At 47.6% G+C, this 18,280-nt stretch overlaps 1 protein-coding gene across 2 annotated transcripts in view; it reads left to right on the forward strand.

Annotated features, from left to right (window-relative positions):
• Window positions 1-18,280, forward strand: part of SCPEP1 (serine carboxypeptidase 1) — a 218,211-nt gene that overhangs the window by 30,931 nt on the left and 169,000 nt on the right. For both annotated transcript variants that reach the window (XM_086930880.1, XM_086930879.1), the window contains exons 5-6: window positions 4,047-4,121; window positions 4,249-4,321. In XM_086930880.1, coding sequence (XP_086787006.1) covers window positions 4,047-4,121; window positions 4,249-4,321 — 148 coding nt within the window. The remainder of the gene's footprint in view (window positions 1-4,046; window positions 4,122-4,248; window positions 4,322-18,280) is intronic.

The following is an 18,280-nucleotide window of genomic DNA, read 5'->3' on the forward strand; positions in this document are numbered from 1 at the left end:
ATTCAAGATAGGCAGAGGAATGATGAATGTTTCCACATGTCACGCTTATTGAAAATCACCCAATGCATTTCGGGAAAATCCCTTCTTCTGGGGTGTATCTATAATACAGAAAAATCAATCACCTACTTTTTACAATTATCAAATTTATAATACAATAAACATGCTACATGCGCTCATGAAGTACAAAACTGTTTGCTTTTTGTTAAAACGTTCATATTTACAATTCCTGCTGTGTGTCTATTTGCACTTTCATTAGTTAAGCATCAACCCCTGCTCAGTGCCCCTGTTGCTCAACCAACTTGCGTTTTTACAATCTAAATATCAAAATGCTGTTTCTAACTAATTTGCATCGCGTTATTAAACCCTCCAGCCTGCCATTTATAATTGCACGTTAACAATTTCTTCACCACGCTTACCGTGACATGAACTGATCTGTCTGTCAGTGAACCGCTTATCAAAATCGCCGTTTGCATTTCACCATGTTCCTTTTTAGGTTTCGCCTCGCCGAAGGCTGCGCTCTGCGCAGCTTTTCGGCGCAGGCGAAATCTAATGTTAAAAAAGAATGTGGCTAGGAATCCGCCCCTCTGTTCCATTGCCTAGCTCCATAAATGGAGGCTAGCCATTGGAACAGAGATCTGTCCGTCATGGCCGGACCAGATTCATGGGCGTTCCCGCGATTTCTTCCCTCTCCGCCCCTCTGTGCGCGTCATCTCGGCGGTGGGCGTTTTTTTTTTTTTCCAAGCTTTGTTTTCGCCATTTTAAAGTTTGATCTAAGATGGGGGGTATGGCTTTGTAACATTATGTTGCCAATACTTAACGGATCACGTCATTAATTCTAAAGTAGGGTGATATTGTACTGTATAATCCCTGTGATGTGCTGATTGGCGAGGCCAATGTAGATATAATCATTATTATCTGCTGTACCAGTTCTGCGCGGATTCCAAAGCCCCGAGTACGTGTAAATCGACTAATGACAACTACGTGCCCTCGGCGACCGGGTTGCACCAATTTTTGCCCCCCCAGGACTGGGGAGCAGTGAGTCAAGGGCAGCCTTCGCATTGCCCCCCCTGGACTTGGGGGCACAGTGAACCTAGGGCGGCCGAGGGGCGCACGGCGAGTCAGAGGCGGTGCCGGCACTTTACACCACACTGGACGGAGAGACCGCCGGGTTCCTGGACTGGATTCCGGCCCCACGATGATGTAGGGGGCTGGCGCCCTCTCGATGGGCTGCTGCCGGGCTCCGGAGACCCCTCCGCCGCGCCTCGAGCCCCCCACTTCTCACCATGCCTGCTTTGTAAATTTATAATTCGATGCGTCTGAACAGCACAGCCGCTGCCATTCAGCCCAATGTCTCCTGCACATGCAACTGCAAGCACTCGCTGTTCCAGAGGATGGAGATCTGTGAGTACCGATCAATGTCTGCCTGTCCCCTGTGTGTGTTCGGATGCCCTCCCTCTCGGACCCGGGGATGGGGGGGGGGGGAGATCTCCTCTTCTAAGAAGCGGGGAAGGCTGTACTGCTCCAGGTCTTCTTGGCTTCTGGTCCTGGAAAAACTTTCCGACTTATTAAAATGTTCCTCAAGCAGTTTCTTAGGCAGCCGTGTCTTGGGATGGGGACGGAGCTCGGGAGCACAAACATGGCTGTCGGGGGGAGGAAGGGAGTGGGAGGGGGGCAGATTGCTTCCACTCCTTGTGGGAAAAGCGCCTTATGGGACTCATGGACACAATCTGGTGTTTTTTCCCCGGTTAGTAACCCCAAAGTTGGAAGCGGTCATTGAATTCTTAGAAACAATCTTGCTCGCAGATATACAGCCATTGATGAAACAGTTGGAAAAACTAATTTTTCTTGCAAATAAGACATCAAATTTGGTTGCAGTGCTTCTTACTCTCCTGTTTGTGGATTGGGTATTCCCTCCATGATCACGCCCATCGTTGCCAGATCTCTGATTTATTCTTATCATGTAGAGCTGCTTCCCTGCCCCCTCTGTTTTGTGTGTGCCTCTGTTGCCTGCTTGCGACCCAGTTTTGTGTGTGCCTCTGTTGCCTGCTTGCGACCCGTTTTGTGTGTGCCTCTGTTGCTTGCTTGCGACCCAGTTTTGTGTGTGCCTCTGTTCCCTTCTTGTGATCCAGTTTTGTGTGTGTGTGTGGGTGCAAATGCAATAGGTGTCGCATTTGCAAGAGATTAGGCTATTGGCTTTGTAAATGACAATGCCATTTAATTAGGTTTTCAAAGCCAAAACATAAATAAAAATGTTGTCATTTTCAATGCCAATAGCTTTAACTTTTCCAAAGGCGAAACCGTTGCATTGTAAATGCCTTTTTAATCTTGGTGAAAACCTCGAACTAATCCTGCTTATTCCATCAGAAAACGGCTTCACTGTTACCGGCTTCACCTCACCTTTATTGCCTAAACTTCCCTCAGGTGATTTGTCACGTGCCTGTCAGCAAGCGCTAAACTCAGCACTGGCTGGCAGAGAAAACCCGTAAGCTCACTAGAATAGGACCCGTGAATTGAACTTCATTACCCAGAGTGCACCCATGTTTAGATCACTAAAACTAGTTCTGGAACTCGCTCTGCTATGCTAATGCTCAGAATCAGGCAATATGCAGGACTTGAACAACAATCTTGAAAACAGCAAACTAGCTGTTATACATAGTGTATTTCACGTGTACATTATATGCAGTAGGTAATCCTTATAAAAAAGTCTGTTTCAACATCAAGTTCTGTTTCATAATTAAAATTATGCATGACAGGGAAACAACACTCCTACCCAGTATATTGATGTTATTGTCTTATCTGTATAAACCTGTTAATCTGATCGCTTTTCCATTTGGGGTGCAATCTCTCCTTTTGGACGGAAAGGTCATTCAATAACAAAGACAAGATGGTGAGATGCACACCTTCTCTTCTGTGAACTCTCATGTTCTTCATGTGCCTTAAAAAACGTACTCTTTCAATTCGACATTATAGGCGTGCTCGCTTGCTCCGCGCTCCGTCCCATTGCGCTGCAATATGGTAAGAACACGTGGGCACCACATTACGATCCCCTTCAAGCTGCACAGCCAAAAAATGAATCCTATGAATTAAATTCATGAAACTCTTCACTTATTCTCTGGGAGAAGGTGTGCATCTCACCATCTTGTCTTTGTTATTGTACAGAATAGCCATGTAGTATTTTACGAAAACGTCTGTAGGATTGCAAAAGGTAGGTGCTTATTAGTAAATAATTATTAGTATATTATTATTATTTAGGAAGAGTAGAAATCTCGTTTTGAAACTTTCTGAAGCAAGCAGTTGAAAGTATTTATCCCTTAATTGTATGTCCAACCTATTAAAGATTACGTTTTCTGTAACGGTCGTGTTCACTCCACAACATACCCTATACCTCTTTTGGTGAAAAAGTGGTTTGCTTTTCCTCAAGGCCTACAAATGCCCCACCATTTCTAACATTGGCGTTATTTTATATATGGGAGAAAGGACCCCATATCCATCCCCGAGATATGACTGCAGCAAATCAACACCCTTCTCTGTTACATTGAATATTATCTTTACCCACGGTACAGAACCGATCATAGCCAGAATTTTTATTTTTATTTAGGTTTGGTGTAGAGGGGGAAATCCGATTTTTGTTTTGACGATGTAATTAATTACTGTTTAGGTAAGTATTATTTCCCTCCCTGAAATTATGAAAAAATGTGGAAAAGCTGGTTTAAACACCTTCCTGATACCCAAGATGATGACTCGAGTGAGGGAAAATGCTCCTTTTAACACCATTTAACACACTTCTCCTTCCACCGTGATTGTTCAAAAGCAGGCTCAGTAAGTCATTGATTATAGCTAAAAGGTTGTCAGTACTGTCATTTAGCTACAATTTGCTGTGCTTTTGTTTCAAAGGATATTTCAGTCGTTTGAGAAGTAAAAATCTACATAACATTTGTTTTTATAAAGATCAGTGATGAAATCTGTTTTAAAGGAATTTGGGAAATTGGGTAGAGTGAGATGGTATCGCACTGGACATACGAGTAATTTATTTTGTTTATTTCCAGAGCATTCCTTTCTATATTTTTTCTGAATCGTATGGAGGCAAAATGGCTGCTGCTGTATCGTTAGAACTTCATAAGGTAACAACAAAGCAGAAACAAAAGTCAGTTTCCAAGTGCTATTGTGGTTGTATGGAAAGGAGTTTGGTTTTGTACCTGCGATACCTTGCATTTTCAGCTACTAAGTGACACTTTTCTCTTATTTCAGGCTATTCAGGCTGGGAGTATCAAGTGCAATTTTTCAGGTGCTGCTTTGGGTGACTCTTGGATTTCTCCTCTAGGTATCTTGAATTTAATTACACATACAGACTGCATGGCTTTATCATGTTTGTTGCTTTGATTATCTGTTCTTTAATATGGATGATCCAGCCCTGGTAATTGGGTCCAGGCTTTTATTTGGAAGTAAACATCTTTATGCAGTTAAAGATGAATACACATTGATACGCATTTGAGTGAATGAAACATATAATCGCTACTAGTGCCTCTATGAACAGTATTGCACCATGTCTATGTCTCACGCCCAGACCATTTAGTAATGTGTAGAAATGCTGAGTGACTGCACGACATTTAGGTACCTTGAATTTCTGCATTGATTTGACTTATTTCATGGTAGAGGATGTACTACCCACTCATAAAGTCCCAAAAGCTGAGTCCCATGAACTTTAAGTAGTTTTTCATTGTCTGAACAACATAATTTCAATATTTTGATGTTAAAGATCTTCAATTAAATGGGGCAAATTCAAGTTCAAAGACACTGGTGCAGTCAAAAATATGAGTAAACAAATTGTATGTGTTTTTTTTTTAACAGAATATAAAACCTTGCCTGTCTCCATCTTGAATTTTTGTAAAACACTGTTAAACGATTTTAATTGCATAATTTCTAACACCTACACAAAGCTCTGGAGAGTAACGGCATGCTCTGCAAATCAAAAGCGCAGCATAGGATAAGGGTGCTGGAGCAGCAGAATTGTGTTGCTTTTCCACTATAGACTAGATTTTTTTTTCTTGACTGAATGACCAATCTAAATGTTTCTCAAGCTACAGTGGATTGTTATAACATTGACCTTATCTGTGATTGATTCTGAGGCTTATGCCATCCTATTGTGGCTTTAATAATATAATGACATTGGAATTATCATACTACCTTGAGTGCAGTTGGACTTAAGATGTTTCCTTGACGTTAGTTGTTATTTTTTTTTTTTAAGGAACAAACTCATGACAATGCCATAATGATATATTTTCACCATTGTAGGACTTTTCTTTTCGGTCTTCAAATGCTGGTTGTATCTCTTAAAATTCTTTGACGATTGTTCTTGTACTACCATCTTATTTTTCTACTACTCTCTGATTAATTTCAATGTTAGCTCTTCTTACACCAACCACAAAGTTTCATACTGCTATGCATGGCCTGGATTAGCTGCCATCTGCTTGTCTTTTGGTTTTTAATTTTCTGTAAGTCTCTTAGGAGGCTGATTCATGGTTTTCATCTCTCTCTTCCAGGTTTCTACCTAGCTTTGATTTCAGCAGAGTTGCTTGATATCTCTGATTGTTCTTCTATGTAGCTTGAAATTGCTAATGCTATCATAACAAGTCAGAGCTGCTGGCCCTACCTCTTTGATCACCTAGTTTTTCATGCTGCGCTTCTGCAGAGGTTGTCATGTTTTTTTTTTTAGCATGTTGAGAAACTGATCAGGAAAGTGCGAGGCGTGCGTGTGTGTCTGTAGATTTACACATGATGTGCATACTCCTGCCATCTAGTGTTCTTTTAAGAAGTGTTCTTGAATCACGAGGTACGGTGGCTCCACCTATAGCTGGTAATGCGCCTGGGCTTCTGCTCCATTGTTGGATTGTTTTCTTTCCACCAGTAGTTTGGATCTGTTTCAGAGCTACAGATTGACACTGTTGCAGTGATCTCTGCTTTCTCAGTTCTTCTCTCTTCTTTCTGTATTGTTTTCTATTGCGGTATCCGTTCCTACATCGACTTGATGCGCACTGCTTCATCCAGTTCAGGGATTGGAACAACTTCAATAACCCCATAGGGGCCCTACCTTTAGGTTGTCCCCTGTTTGCTTTTTCCACGGCAAGCGTGTTTCGTCTAACTTGTGGAGGATTCCTTTCCACTACTGTCTTCGGTGTTGTGCCAGATACCCCTGGACCGATCTCCACCAGGTCTGTAACCTTTGTCTCTCTCCCAAGCACGGCAAGGCCTCCTGCAACGCCTACCACCCCTTTCATTGGAAGAAAACGCTTGGATTTTGTTGGGCTCGACATTTCAAAATCGTGATGATACCCCGGACCTGTTCGACACCCAGAACATCGAGGGCGAACTCCGGCTGGAACCTTAGACCACTGAGGTGTCCTTATCGCCTGAAGCCAGCTTGGGTACAAATTGGTGATTGATGTCTTGCCATCCGCCATGCAGGTAGACCGTGAGTATGAAACCCTCCAACCCAGACTCCTCAACTTCGCTTGCACTCCTGGCAGCCCTCCACCTAGGGTACACTCATCGAGCCTCAAAGCCCACCTACAGGTTTCCTGTCTGCCACTGCCACCCTGCCATGGTTTGCACCAAATACATGCTTGTACAACACACCTGTCTCTGTGCAGAAGATGATCTTGAAGTTGACACACTCAACGCTGACCCTCGCCACTTTGGCACCGACCACTGCACCGAAGCATCCTTCAGAGTCGAAACCTTCGACATAGAAGCCTCCCTTTGCCCCTGTGATCCTCCGCACCAGCGCCAAAATCCTTGGCATTGAGACAGACTACTTTTACCAGCTTTGACAAACGTGTTCTCCAGGATTGTGGGACTAACTTGACACTCAACAGTCACATCCTCATTCATCCCTACACTGTATGCTTTCTCACCCAGCCATCTGCATTCACCACAGATGGATGGAAGTTTAGCTTTGAAGAAGCACTTTATCTTCCCCCCACTGCCATAGAGAGAGGAGAGGCATGACCAAGCCAGTAGACCTCCACCATTGTCTCGTCCACCTACCCCCTTGCCTCCTCCCACCTCTTCTCCTACTACCTCTTCATCCTACCACTGTATCATCCCGCCTGCTGACCCCCTTTAATTCACTCCTCAGGGCTCACCACACTCTGGGTTTGGGGGACCCTCATTACCTGCATCCACAGGATGATTCCTGGCATCTTAATGACGTGGGTCCTCCATGGGGCTCAACCTTATCCTGCCCGTCACTCCCCGCCAGATAACATTACCTCCTACCATTAGGCCCTCTGTAGGGTGGGCTCTTAACACAAAGTGAGATGCACAAGGATGCAGTTGAGAAGTATTTTTTGATGGAAACCCTTTCCCCCTCCCAGCGCTGGAGATGCTTAAACCTTCTTGAGATATTTACAAAGAGCCAGTTAAAGCCCGGATAGGCAACCCTAAGATGGACAAAAAATGTAAGGCCTCCCTCCTCCGACCCAGTCTACATCAAGGGTCAAATCCTCCCTATCCCTCAGATTCAATGGTGGCTTACACTGCCCACAAAAGGGTAACGTGCAAGGCACCTGCAATGCTATCTGCCAAACAATGGGCATTGCTAATTTCATAAGTTTGACTTTCCTGAATTGACAGGGCTCACAGGGATGAAATTGAGGAGTTCCTCTGTGGGAGGGCAGGTTTGATATACAGGCGAGGAGGCTGTATGTATTTGCCAAAAGGTCTCTGTTTATTATCAGAAGTAACACAAGTGGGTGACACAACAAGAGTCTCTATCTTCTTCCTCTGATGTAAGGCTGGCCGACCTGGAAGGGTCCGTAGAGGGCAACTGTTTCAACTCCTCTTCTTGTTGGCCAAAATCTTCACCCCAGAGGCTCGTAGAGAGGGAATAGAAAGGAGCCATCAGCAAGATGTTTCCTATTACTTCTGTGTGTAAAGAACCCTTTACCACACCATAAAGTGCACCAGAAGAAACGTCGTGGTAGGTTTTGGTTTTTAAGAAGGAACAAAAAGTTACGTAAACACAGTAGAATTATGTAAGGATCACTTAGGGGCCTGACGTTGTATTAAATGAGGTATTCACTAAGGTTTCTTTCTTATAAAGTCGGGCGCCTATGCAGTGAGGAAGTCTGGGTAAAGAAAATGCCTGCCACTATACTTTTATCTGAACATACATCATCTTGAAGGCAAAAACGTGGTATATCAATCCTTAATTTGTAGGGTATGAGACACACGCATCCCCCTTGGAACAATACCCTCTACTCCCTGTAGTTCTCCACCCACGTTCCTCCCGCCACTCTCTTGTTCCCCGAAGACGCTGCCACTCACACGCTACGCCGCAACTCTCCTGAGTTGTGGCCGCTCTCCGGCGGACTCCACCAGTCTTCGCACCACCTCTCTCCGGACTCCTGGTTCACGTCCTCCGCGGCGTCTTCACTCCTGGGCTCTTCGGTGTTCAGCAGGTACGGCTCGTTTTCTTCCGTCGTCCTTTCTGGCGTCTTCCCTGGTTCCTTTGGGCTCCTCGAATGACCCGCCTCCTCCTCAAGGTTCTCTTGTTTCATTGGCTGATTGACATTACTTCCAGGGTCGTGTTCTTTTACTTCCAGGTTACTGTGGGCTCCTCGCTGTGAATACACAAAACAGCGGACTGGATTTCTCCTCTCAAGTGAAGCTGGATGGTTTGGGCTGTCATGGAACCCATGTTTGTAAGGTGGGGAATATGCCCAAGGTATTGTGCCAGTAGGTCCTTCCTCACATCCTCCAACATCATTCAGAAGAGTACCCAAATTCAGCCAGGAGTTAGTCTCAGAAGGCAAACTCACCTCCAGCTCCACCATAAGATATGCCCTTTATGCTGCTGGCGCTGCTGCTCGCGGCAGCAATTCAAACATGCTCCTCCGCAGACACACCTGACTCCGTGTCTCTGACTTCAAGCGGAATGTTCTACAACAACTCCTCAATCTGCCCTTTGATGGAATATATCTCTTCAGGTCACGGGCTGATGAGATGCTGGAGAATATCAAGGAGGACACAGACCGCCAAGGCCATGGTTACCCTCGAACCGCCTTCCCCTCGCTGGTTCTTTTGGTGGTCTGCCTACCAGGACTGTTCCAAGGCCACATCCCCAGAAGCTTCCAGCACCGCATTCTCTGCATCCCTTCCAAAGGGGTTATTTCCGAGGCATCTACTGGGGCAACAGCTCCAAAGGTAGAGGAAAAGGGGATTCCCCCAAGTAAACTGCCCCTCCCAGGCAGTAAGTTGGCCCTCATTCCCCACCTCCCCAATCACACAGCCCCTGCCTGGCTTGACTGCAAGTGTTCTTCACCACTTGGCAACATGTCACCACGGACCATTGGATATTAGACACCTTTTTTAGGTCTCGCACCTAGCGTTGCACTGCGCAGCAGTGCTCGCGCAGCGCGAGTCCTTTAATAGGTGAAAAACAGGGTTTGGAAGCTGCCCTAGGAATCTCATACGCTCGTGCATGTGCTTTTCCTTTTGTGGGCTGCTATTGGCCTTTGCGTGCGTCTTTTTATAAAAGACTGCACGCAGGGGCGTGGCTAAGATGGTGGCGTAGTCGGTTGCAGGTTCCATGAGCTCCTCGTCCCGTCGCCTCCTAAGGCCGATAACAAGCACAGTGTCCCCCACCCCCCCATAGGGTCACTATCGGCGATTAGGGGGCTCAGGGGCACGGCGCCACCAAGAAAAGTGCATCGGAGAGCCGAGGAGACACATCAACTCGTTGGCCGAGACCACGAGGCGGGCGTCGGGAGGGCCCGGCGGAGAAACGGAAGCGGCGGATTGGGTGCAACCAGGCTTGCCCGGCTGTGCACAGGTGCCTGGGGGTGCCGGGGGCCCAGGAGTTAAAGTGAAGGCGCAACGGAGGCCCAGCTGCTGTGGTCCAAAAACCGCAGGCCTCCCTTCCCTCCCCCGACAGCGAGTCGGCGGCCGGATCACACCGACAAGAGGCAGAAGGACGCCGCGTGGGCTCACCAACGGAGGGCGTCCCCGCCCGTAGAACACTCCGCCGCCGGTGAGAAGGTGAGGAGACACGGGGGCAGCGGCATACTAGAGGAGGCTCCACTCATAGCCACCAACGCCGTTTCGGGTTGGCAACGGGAGTGGGCCGGGTGGGCCTGAGTGAGCCACACTGATCAGTATGCGGCAGCTAGTTGGGGGACAGTGCAGTGTCCCCAAAACTTAGAGCCCATCACTCATAACCCCAGCAGAGCAGCGGCCGCAGTGTCAGCGGTCATCCAGCCCAAGCACGCCCGACCCGGGAGACAGATCGGGAGGCGCCATCTTGAGACGCCAAACCTTTGGGAGCGCACAAGGAACGCTCCCTGCCAGGGCAGCCGAGAGTAGCAAGGAGACTACATAAAGAGGCCTGTTATCACTGGTCCCCAGGCCAACAAGTTCAACAATGGCCGCCGCAACAAGTGCTAGCCACATAAATGTAAATGTAAATGTACATGTATTTATGTAGCGCAAATCACCAACCCGGTATCTAAGCGCTTGCTTAGGGAACCCGTCCTGGTATTCCCCTGTGAGATAACCCCGGCAGGGAATCCACAAGGTGAAAGCCAGGCATCCCACCGCGAGGGGCCATTGTGGAGATTAAGCAAGCTATTGCCCAGAGTCGCAGAGTGTGAACCCGTGAATCGAGTAGGCACCGGAGCGAGAATTGTCGAGTCCGTTGACATTTTAGGACTCAAGACCCGCCGAGCCGGGAATTGAACCCTGGTCCCGGGCTGACCTCTGCTTCCAGGTCTGCCTCCTCTAACCAGTGAGCCACACTTCTCAGCAACGGCAACGGCCTCAGGTGGTGTGACTGGACCCGGGCACAACCCCGTCCCCCGGCTTCCAGCCGGGGGATTTCTGGTGCTGGGGCCCGCTACCCGCCGATCGGAGATAACACTCACCGCCAGCCCACACGGAGGACCCGGGCGTATAGAAAGGAAGGGGACCGCACATTCCCAGAGCTGCTCGCTAAGAACCAGACGAGAAATGAAAAAGGGCCGCCCTCGCCCGAGATCACAAAACCGCAACCCGCCACTCCGTGGCAGAAGTGCCCATTACTAAGTCCTTCCTGGAATCACTGTTCAACACGCTCAGGGACGACTTCAAAACGTTGCAACAAGTGGAGGGAGAGGTCCGGGAGATTTGACGAGAAGTGGACGGCCTTGGGGAGCGGGTGGCAGCCATTGAAGAGACAGACCAAGCCAGAAGTGAGGAGATAAAACAACTGCAACAGGAGGTCATACGACTGAAAGACCAACAGTTGGACCTGCAGGCACATGCAAAGGACTTGGAAAACCAATCCCGTCGAAATAACATACGGGTCCGGGGGGGTCCCACTCAAGGAAGAGGGGAAGGACATTACAAGCTACCTGCAAGCTCTCTTTCGCGACGTCCTGGGGGAACCAACAGACTTTGTAGTTAGGATCGACAGGGCGTACAGAGAGGGGCTCCCTAGATGTTTGCCTGCCCCCCCAACGGACATATTGGGTTTCTTGCCAGACTTCCCGCTCAAAGAAAGGATCCTCAAGGAAGCTCGGCGGAAGCAACCTCTCCAGTTCCGGAACTGCCCAATAGCCCTATACCATTACTTTTGCGCACACGCGCCTTGTTTGCTGTTGGGGCATTTCTTTGAGCCCATACCATGTGCCTGCATTTCCACCGCTACCCGCATTGCTGCCCGAGGTCTCCTCCCGCTGCCACCGCTACACAACATCCTGAGCGCGGCCGCAGAGGGGGGGAGACCTGCCTGCCTGGGGACACGGACTACCAGTCCCAGCTTGCTTTGCGGCCGGAAGCCGCCTTCTCCCGCGCCAGGAGGCGCTTTAAATTCAGGATAATCCCGGCGGAGCGGGGGTCATTACATTTGCGCACACGCGCCTTGTTTGCTGTTGGGGCATTTCTTTGAGCCCATACCTTGTGCCTGCATTTCCACCGCTCCTCCCGCCGCTACACAACATCCTGAGCGCGGCCGCAGAGGGGGGGGGGGAAACCTGCCTCCCTGGGGACACTGACTACCAGTTCCAGCTTGCTTTGCGGCCGGAAGCCGCCTTCACCCGCGCCAGGAGGCGCTTTAAATTCAGGATAATCCCCCGTCGCGGTACGCGAGCGGGACGCCGGGCGAAGCCCGGGCAAAGGGCGGGCCGTTTTGTGGCCGTTCAGTGGCTGAAGGAGGCTGGGCTGGGGCCATTCTCTTTCACCTACTAAAGCCATCGCCTTGTTACGCCCCTCTGCGAAAGTAAGGTTGTCCTGTATTTATATTGTTCGCTCATTGCACCCTAATGGAATGTGTACACCTCCATCAAATATAGGAGCGATCTTTCCACCGGCATAATTCCCTCAGGCTATTTTATGCCGCTGCCAAGCACAGTGATCGCCCCCCTGTTGTTTCTTTGAGTGAATTCACCAGCTGAGTGCCGCCGCCGTGGGGAGATTGTCTGGGGCCTCGAATTGTTACCATTGCATGCTGCTTATGTTGGAGTAAATTAACCACAAAAAACATTACCAGACTTGTTGTAAAATTTGCCGATGGTAACAACTGGCTGACTATCTCCCATGGCTGCTACCCCTGAAACAACCACGCTGGCAAACGTAGGGGGAAATAGTAGAGGCACACTGGATAATTATTTTAAAAAGGCTGCCTCTGATATGGAAAGGGAGTGTGTACTGGCCGAGCGTAGGGCAGAGCGACGTCGCTCTATTGAATGTATTAAAAGTAGACCTTTTGCTTTCACTACCTCAGATACGTCCATCTGGTACAGTTCTGGTCACTGAAAATGAGGACCTGTTATCTACGCAGGGTATTCCCATACTTTTGCGAGACACACCCCTTATACCGGTTGCTCCTAACAGTATGGACAAAAACATCGTATCCAACGTATCCATCTCTAGTAACTTTAATATGGGGATAGAAGTTATATCGGACACCCCTCGAGTAGTAGCTTAGACTACCAAAAAGAAGGTTGGGAAATCTGATGTGCCCAATTTCATGTGCCCAAAGATCATGGTCCGCCACCAAATAAAAGACGGAGAAGGGGTGGTGTTCCACAAAGAGGCAAGATTAGCCATTCTGACTTTGGCAAACACCTGCACCTACTATAAAGGCTAGTTTAATACCCGACCCAACCCAAATGGTCCCCCAAGAAACCTCACCAACTTTAAAAACCCCTACACTGATTGCATCTACAACTGGCCTAGCATCTCCCAGGAACTGCACGTTCAAGGAACAATCGCCTGCTGTCTCCCTTGATAGCATTGAACATCTATTTAGGTCATTTACACTACCCATACTAGAGAGGTTGAAGAAGGTAGAGCAACGGCTAGGGGACCTAGAAACGGCCATTACCAACAAAGCCGGCCTATCTAAAGATCCTGTAAAGCCAGTCCCAGCCCCTGCAGCCGTAGTGCCATCTCCTACCCCTGCTATCCAAAAGGCTCTAAATCCTTCCAGTCATTCTGCGAATCGAAACCACCAGGGGGTAAATTTATCTAAACCGGCCCACCAACCTGTCCCTAATGAAACCTCGAAGGGGGTGAAAACATCTGTCACTGGAAACAAGCAGGAGGTAAGGGGGAGGGCAACCCCAGCTAGAGCAGAAAACCACTGGAGTCGCCAAGTTGAATTGCCTCCTGAAGCGGTCCCTTATGTGGTTGTACTCACGGGTGTCCCCACATTAGAGGATGGCAGGAGGGAAGGCTTCTCTCAGTTAAAAAACAAAACCATGCATTGGCTCAGTCAGAACAGACCGCTCCCTTGCAACATCAATGGCGAGATTGTGCATGTGCGGCGACTCTCCTGGTTGGGGAGCCGAGAGAAAGATATCAAGGGCGATCTAATAGTCATAAATTTCAGAGATCCTGGTGCGGTCAGACACATTTTAAATTGGATGCCAGGGAACGTTGGTAAAACCATCGTTCCCTGTGATCTGTCCTATATTTACCCAAGATCTCTGGTGACTCCCATAATGTGTCCAGGGGGTTCCTTCTGGCCCACTGATTAATCCACCGATAACATTTAATAATCAGTATATGTTGCATGCGCCCAATCCTATGATTCCTAAAAATGCATCTGGATGGGACACTGTACCTTACAGGGGACATAGTAATAGCTTTAGGGGGGATGGACCACTTGATGGGAATCAGGGGAATGGGCCATTTGTTGCCATTTACCCCGCTGGAAGTCGCTAACAGATTTGAAGCCTTTTCAGGTTTTGATGACTGCGACTGACGGTCGGGGTCCCCTATTAACATGTCTCCGAATGGCGAGACCAAAGACATAAAAGCAAACTTAAGCTCCCAAAAACAAATTTTGGTTCCTGCACAAATCACTAGCACGCAGGAACCTTATAACATCATAGATTCTCAGCCTCAATCACAAGTACTAGTGGAAGAATTAACATCGATTCCCCAGTTGGCTAAATCCCGGGGACAACTCCCAGTGTCCCATCGGAATTGGCTCCTGTAACAGCTATTGACCCAACACGGCTAATTAGCACTGAAACCCTCGGTAGCATAATTTCATGGAATACAGCGGGCCTTGCCTCAAAAATCAACAACGCAGCCTGGCAATCAATAACTATGACTCACTCCAACATAGCTCTCCAGGAAACATGGGCCATCAACCAATCCCATTTGTTAGGATATAAAACTTTTTTTACCCCGGCAGTTCCTAGCAAAAAGGGTAGACCTAAGGGAGGGCTGTCTATATATTTGTCGATTCACAGCGGCCCTATTGTCCTTGAGCTTTTTGGACTGTGCATATTATCAAAACATAGTGGTAACATGGGGCTCTTTAAAAAATCTAGCTATAGTAAATTTCTATAATAACATCCCCACAGTCCACTTGAAAACCATCATCAAGAAATTGTTAGGCTCCCTTAAAAACAACGAGGTTAGCTGTGCGGGGTATATGGCTATTATGTGGGTAGGGGATTTTAATTGACCCTTATGTCCAATGAGCCTACAGGGTGTGTGTGGCTGGGAAGACGAAAACTTGGGGGCGTTTAGTCATTTGGACCACACAAAACATGGGGACATGCTTAATAACTTACTAGTGGAGCATTCCATGGCATTTATTAATGAGGCTTGCTCCCGCCCCAAAACATTTACTCCCACTTTTAACGCAAGAGGGGCAAAATCAATTATTGATTTTACTCTACTTTCGTCACGTTATGCCCCACAGGTCACTAAATGGGAGACACTTACTAGTGGTATTAGCGATCATTACCCTATTTCAGTCACCTTTAAACTAAATCTGGAAGTGCCATCCCATAATACTCATTGTGATAATGACGTTAATCCCATTCTTGGTCAGCAAAATGGATTTTGTATTAAATGGGAGAAGGTAATCCCAGCTAGTTTTCTAAAAAACCTAGTGATCAGTTCCCAAAAGGAAATTAATAAGTGTCTGAACCTAGAAAAGGACGAAGATCTTGTGTTGGATTCTTTCAATAAAATTTGCTGCTCAATTAAACAGCTCCTGACCAGAAACCTGCGTAATATAGTTAAGAGAACCCCTGGGTGGTTTGACCCAAATTGCACTAGGGCACTGAGGGAACTTAAACAAGCATTACATGTTACCCCAATAGTTAGAGCACAGGCACAAATGGCTAGGCGTAACTATCGTGTCGCCCTTGCCAGAAGGAAGAAAGACATAAATTTATTTTATTTATTTATTTTATATTCTTCTATAGCGCATGAATAAACCCCCGGAGGGGTATCTCCGCGCTTTGCCAGTGAGAATATCCTCCGATGTTAGGGGAAGAGGTGAATGGTGCATTTAGAGAGAGAGATCAGTTAATGGGAAATAGATGTGTTTTCAAGACCTTACGAAAGGTCAGATGGTTGGTCAGTGTTCTCATCTCAAGAGGCAGAGAGTTCCAAAGCTTTGGTCCAAGGTGGGCCAGGGCTCGCCCTCCTTGTCTGGCCTTTTTTTATTCTGGGCACCTGCAAAAGCTGTTGGTTCCCAGAGCGCAGGGTTCGCCCAGGGGCATAAGGCAGGAAGATGTTGGCCAGATATTTGGGGCCTTTGCCTATTACACTTTTGTGAATTGTGCATAGGGTCTTAAAATGCACTCGTTTCCTCACTGGTAACCAATGGAGTTTGGTCAGCAGGGGAAGGGAGGGAGTCCTGGGGGGGGCGTTGAGGACTATCCTTGCTGCCGTGTTTTGGATTACTTGCAGTTTTTTGAGCTGTCCTTCATTTGCTCCCAAAAGAAGGCCGTTGCAGTAATCCACTCTGCTGATGATTAATGCCTGCACTAGTGTTTTTCTATGACAGTCTGGCAGGTAGGGAAACACTCTCCTTAGCATACCGATGGCACGGAAACCGGTGCTTGCCACCTGGTTTACGTGGTCCTTGTAAGTAAGTGTTTGGTCTATTAACACTCCTAGGTTTCTCACTGTGTTTTTGGGGCTAGGAACGGGACCTAATTCCAGGGGCCACCAGTCCGGTGTCCAATGTGTTATTGCTTGTCCAAACAGCATGACCTCCGTTTTTCCAATATTGCATTGGAGACAGTTTGCTGACATCCAAGCAGATATTGCTCTCATTCCCTCTGCAAAGGATTTTTTTATCGCAGGTGTCAGATCTTTAAAGGGAAAGAGGAGTTTGGTGTCGTCAGCGTACGACACTGGTGTAAACCCAAATGATCTTGCTAGGTTGGCTAGGGGAGCCACATACACGTTGAAAAGTGTAGGGCTTAAGCAGGAGCCCTGTGGTACTCCCTTATTGAGCTCCCTGTAGATGGATTTGTGGGAGGGCTGATGCTTGGACAGCCCTTCACGCTGCCTCAGTACAAAAGGACACTGTTGCCTTTTGGAAGGCTGTGAATGCTCCCTTCTACCAAGATGACCAGGGTCCACGTTTAGTTAACGCTATCACGGCTCAGGAATGGGTGGATAACTTCCAAGCTCTCTATGGCATGCTGGTTCCGCCTGCGACTTCCCCCCCCAAACAGCAATAATCGCTGAGGGACCAGATCCCTCGTTTCCCTTAGATATCCAGTTTGAACTGGAGGAGGTCTATGAGGCCTTAAGGGAAAGCTCAGCTTCCAAAGCACCAGGACCCGATTGTGTCCCTATTGACGTGTTTAAAACGCTTCCGGACCTGTGTGCCCCTTTACTCACTAGAGTCCTGAATTGCATAAATAAGAGGTCTCATCTTGACATGGAAGGAGGCAATCCTGGTCCCGATTTATAAAAAGGGGGACAGGAATGATCCTGCCTGCTATCGGCCCATCTCTTTGTTAGATGGATTTATGAAGATGGCAGGTAGGGTCATTCTCGCCCACATTCAGGACTGGCTGGAGGGATAGGAAGTGTTATCGCCTTTCCAATATAGGTTTAGGGGAGGGCGGGGGACAATTGAGCAGGGGCTAAATCTCTCCTTAATTGTCTCCAAATATATACATGCAAAGAAAACCAACTTATACGTGACATTTGTGGACCTCCGCTCTGCATTTGATTGCGTCTTGCATGACCATCTTTGGAAGACTTTAAGGAACATTGGTTTGGACAACCAAATAATTGTTTTCATCAGAGAACTTTATGCTGGGGCAGGTGCACGTGTAAGATACGGCCAGAGGGGGAATGTACTGAGCTTTTTAAGATCAATAGAGGGGTAAGGCAGGGTTGCATACTAGCTCCCCTGCTATTTAACCTCTATATTAACGGGGTGGGTTCTTGCTTAACACAACAGTATTATGATTATCCTGTAATCAAAGGCAAATCTATCCCCATTCTTTTGTACTCTGACGATGCAGCTATCCTCTCGCAGACAAAGGTGGGCCTTCAGAAAGCCATACAGACCTTCTCAAATTTTATGAAGTCCAGGGGACTACGTGTAAATGTCTCTAAGACATTTACCATGTCATGCGGCCCAAATAAACAAAGACACCATGTCCAATTATTCTAGATGAAAAACGGGTGAAGTTAGCCGACTTCTTTTGTTATTTGGGGGTTCACTTTGACAGGCAAGGCACGTGGAAGTCCGATGTGAATGCAAGGGCCCTAGCATTTAATAGAGCATCTGGTGCTCTTATGAGATTCGCAAAAAAAATAGCGAATAGACCAGTCAGGGAGCTCCTTCAAATATTTAAAGCTAAATGTGTGGCCACTGGTACTTATGGGGCGGGCATCTGGGGCTGGCAGCAAATGGAGGCAATACAGGGAATCAAGAACGGGTTCCTGCGATTTTTATTAGTTACATCGAAGAACACTGCTATATATGCCTTACACGCCGAAGTTGCCCTCCTTCACATCACGG

The sequence above is a fragment of the Lissotriton vulgaris genome, chromosome 7, assembly GCF_964263255.1.
Source record: "Lissotriton vulgaris chromosome 7, aLisVul1.2, whole genome shotgun sequence".
In the NCBI taxonomy this organism is placed as follows: domain Eukaryota; kingdom Metazoa; phylum Chordata; class Amphibia; order Caudata; family Salamandridae; genus Lissotriton; species Lissotriton vulgaris.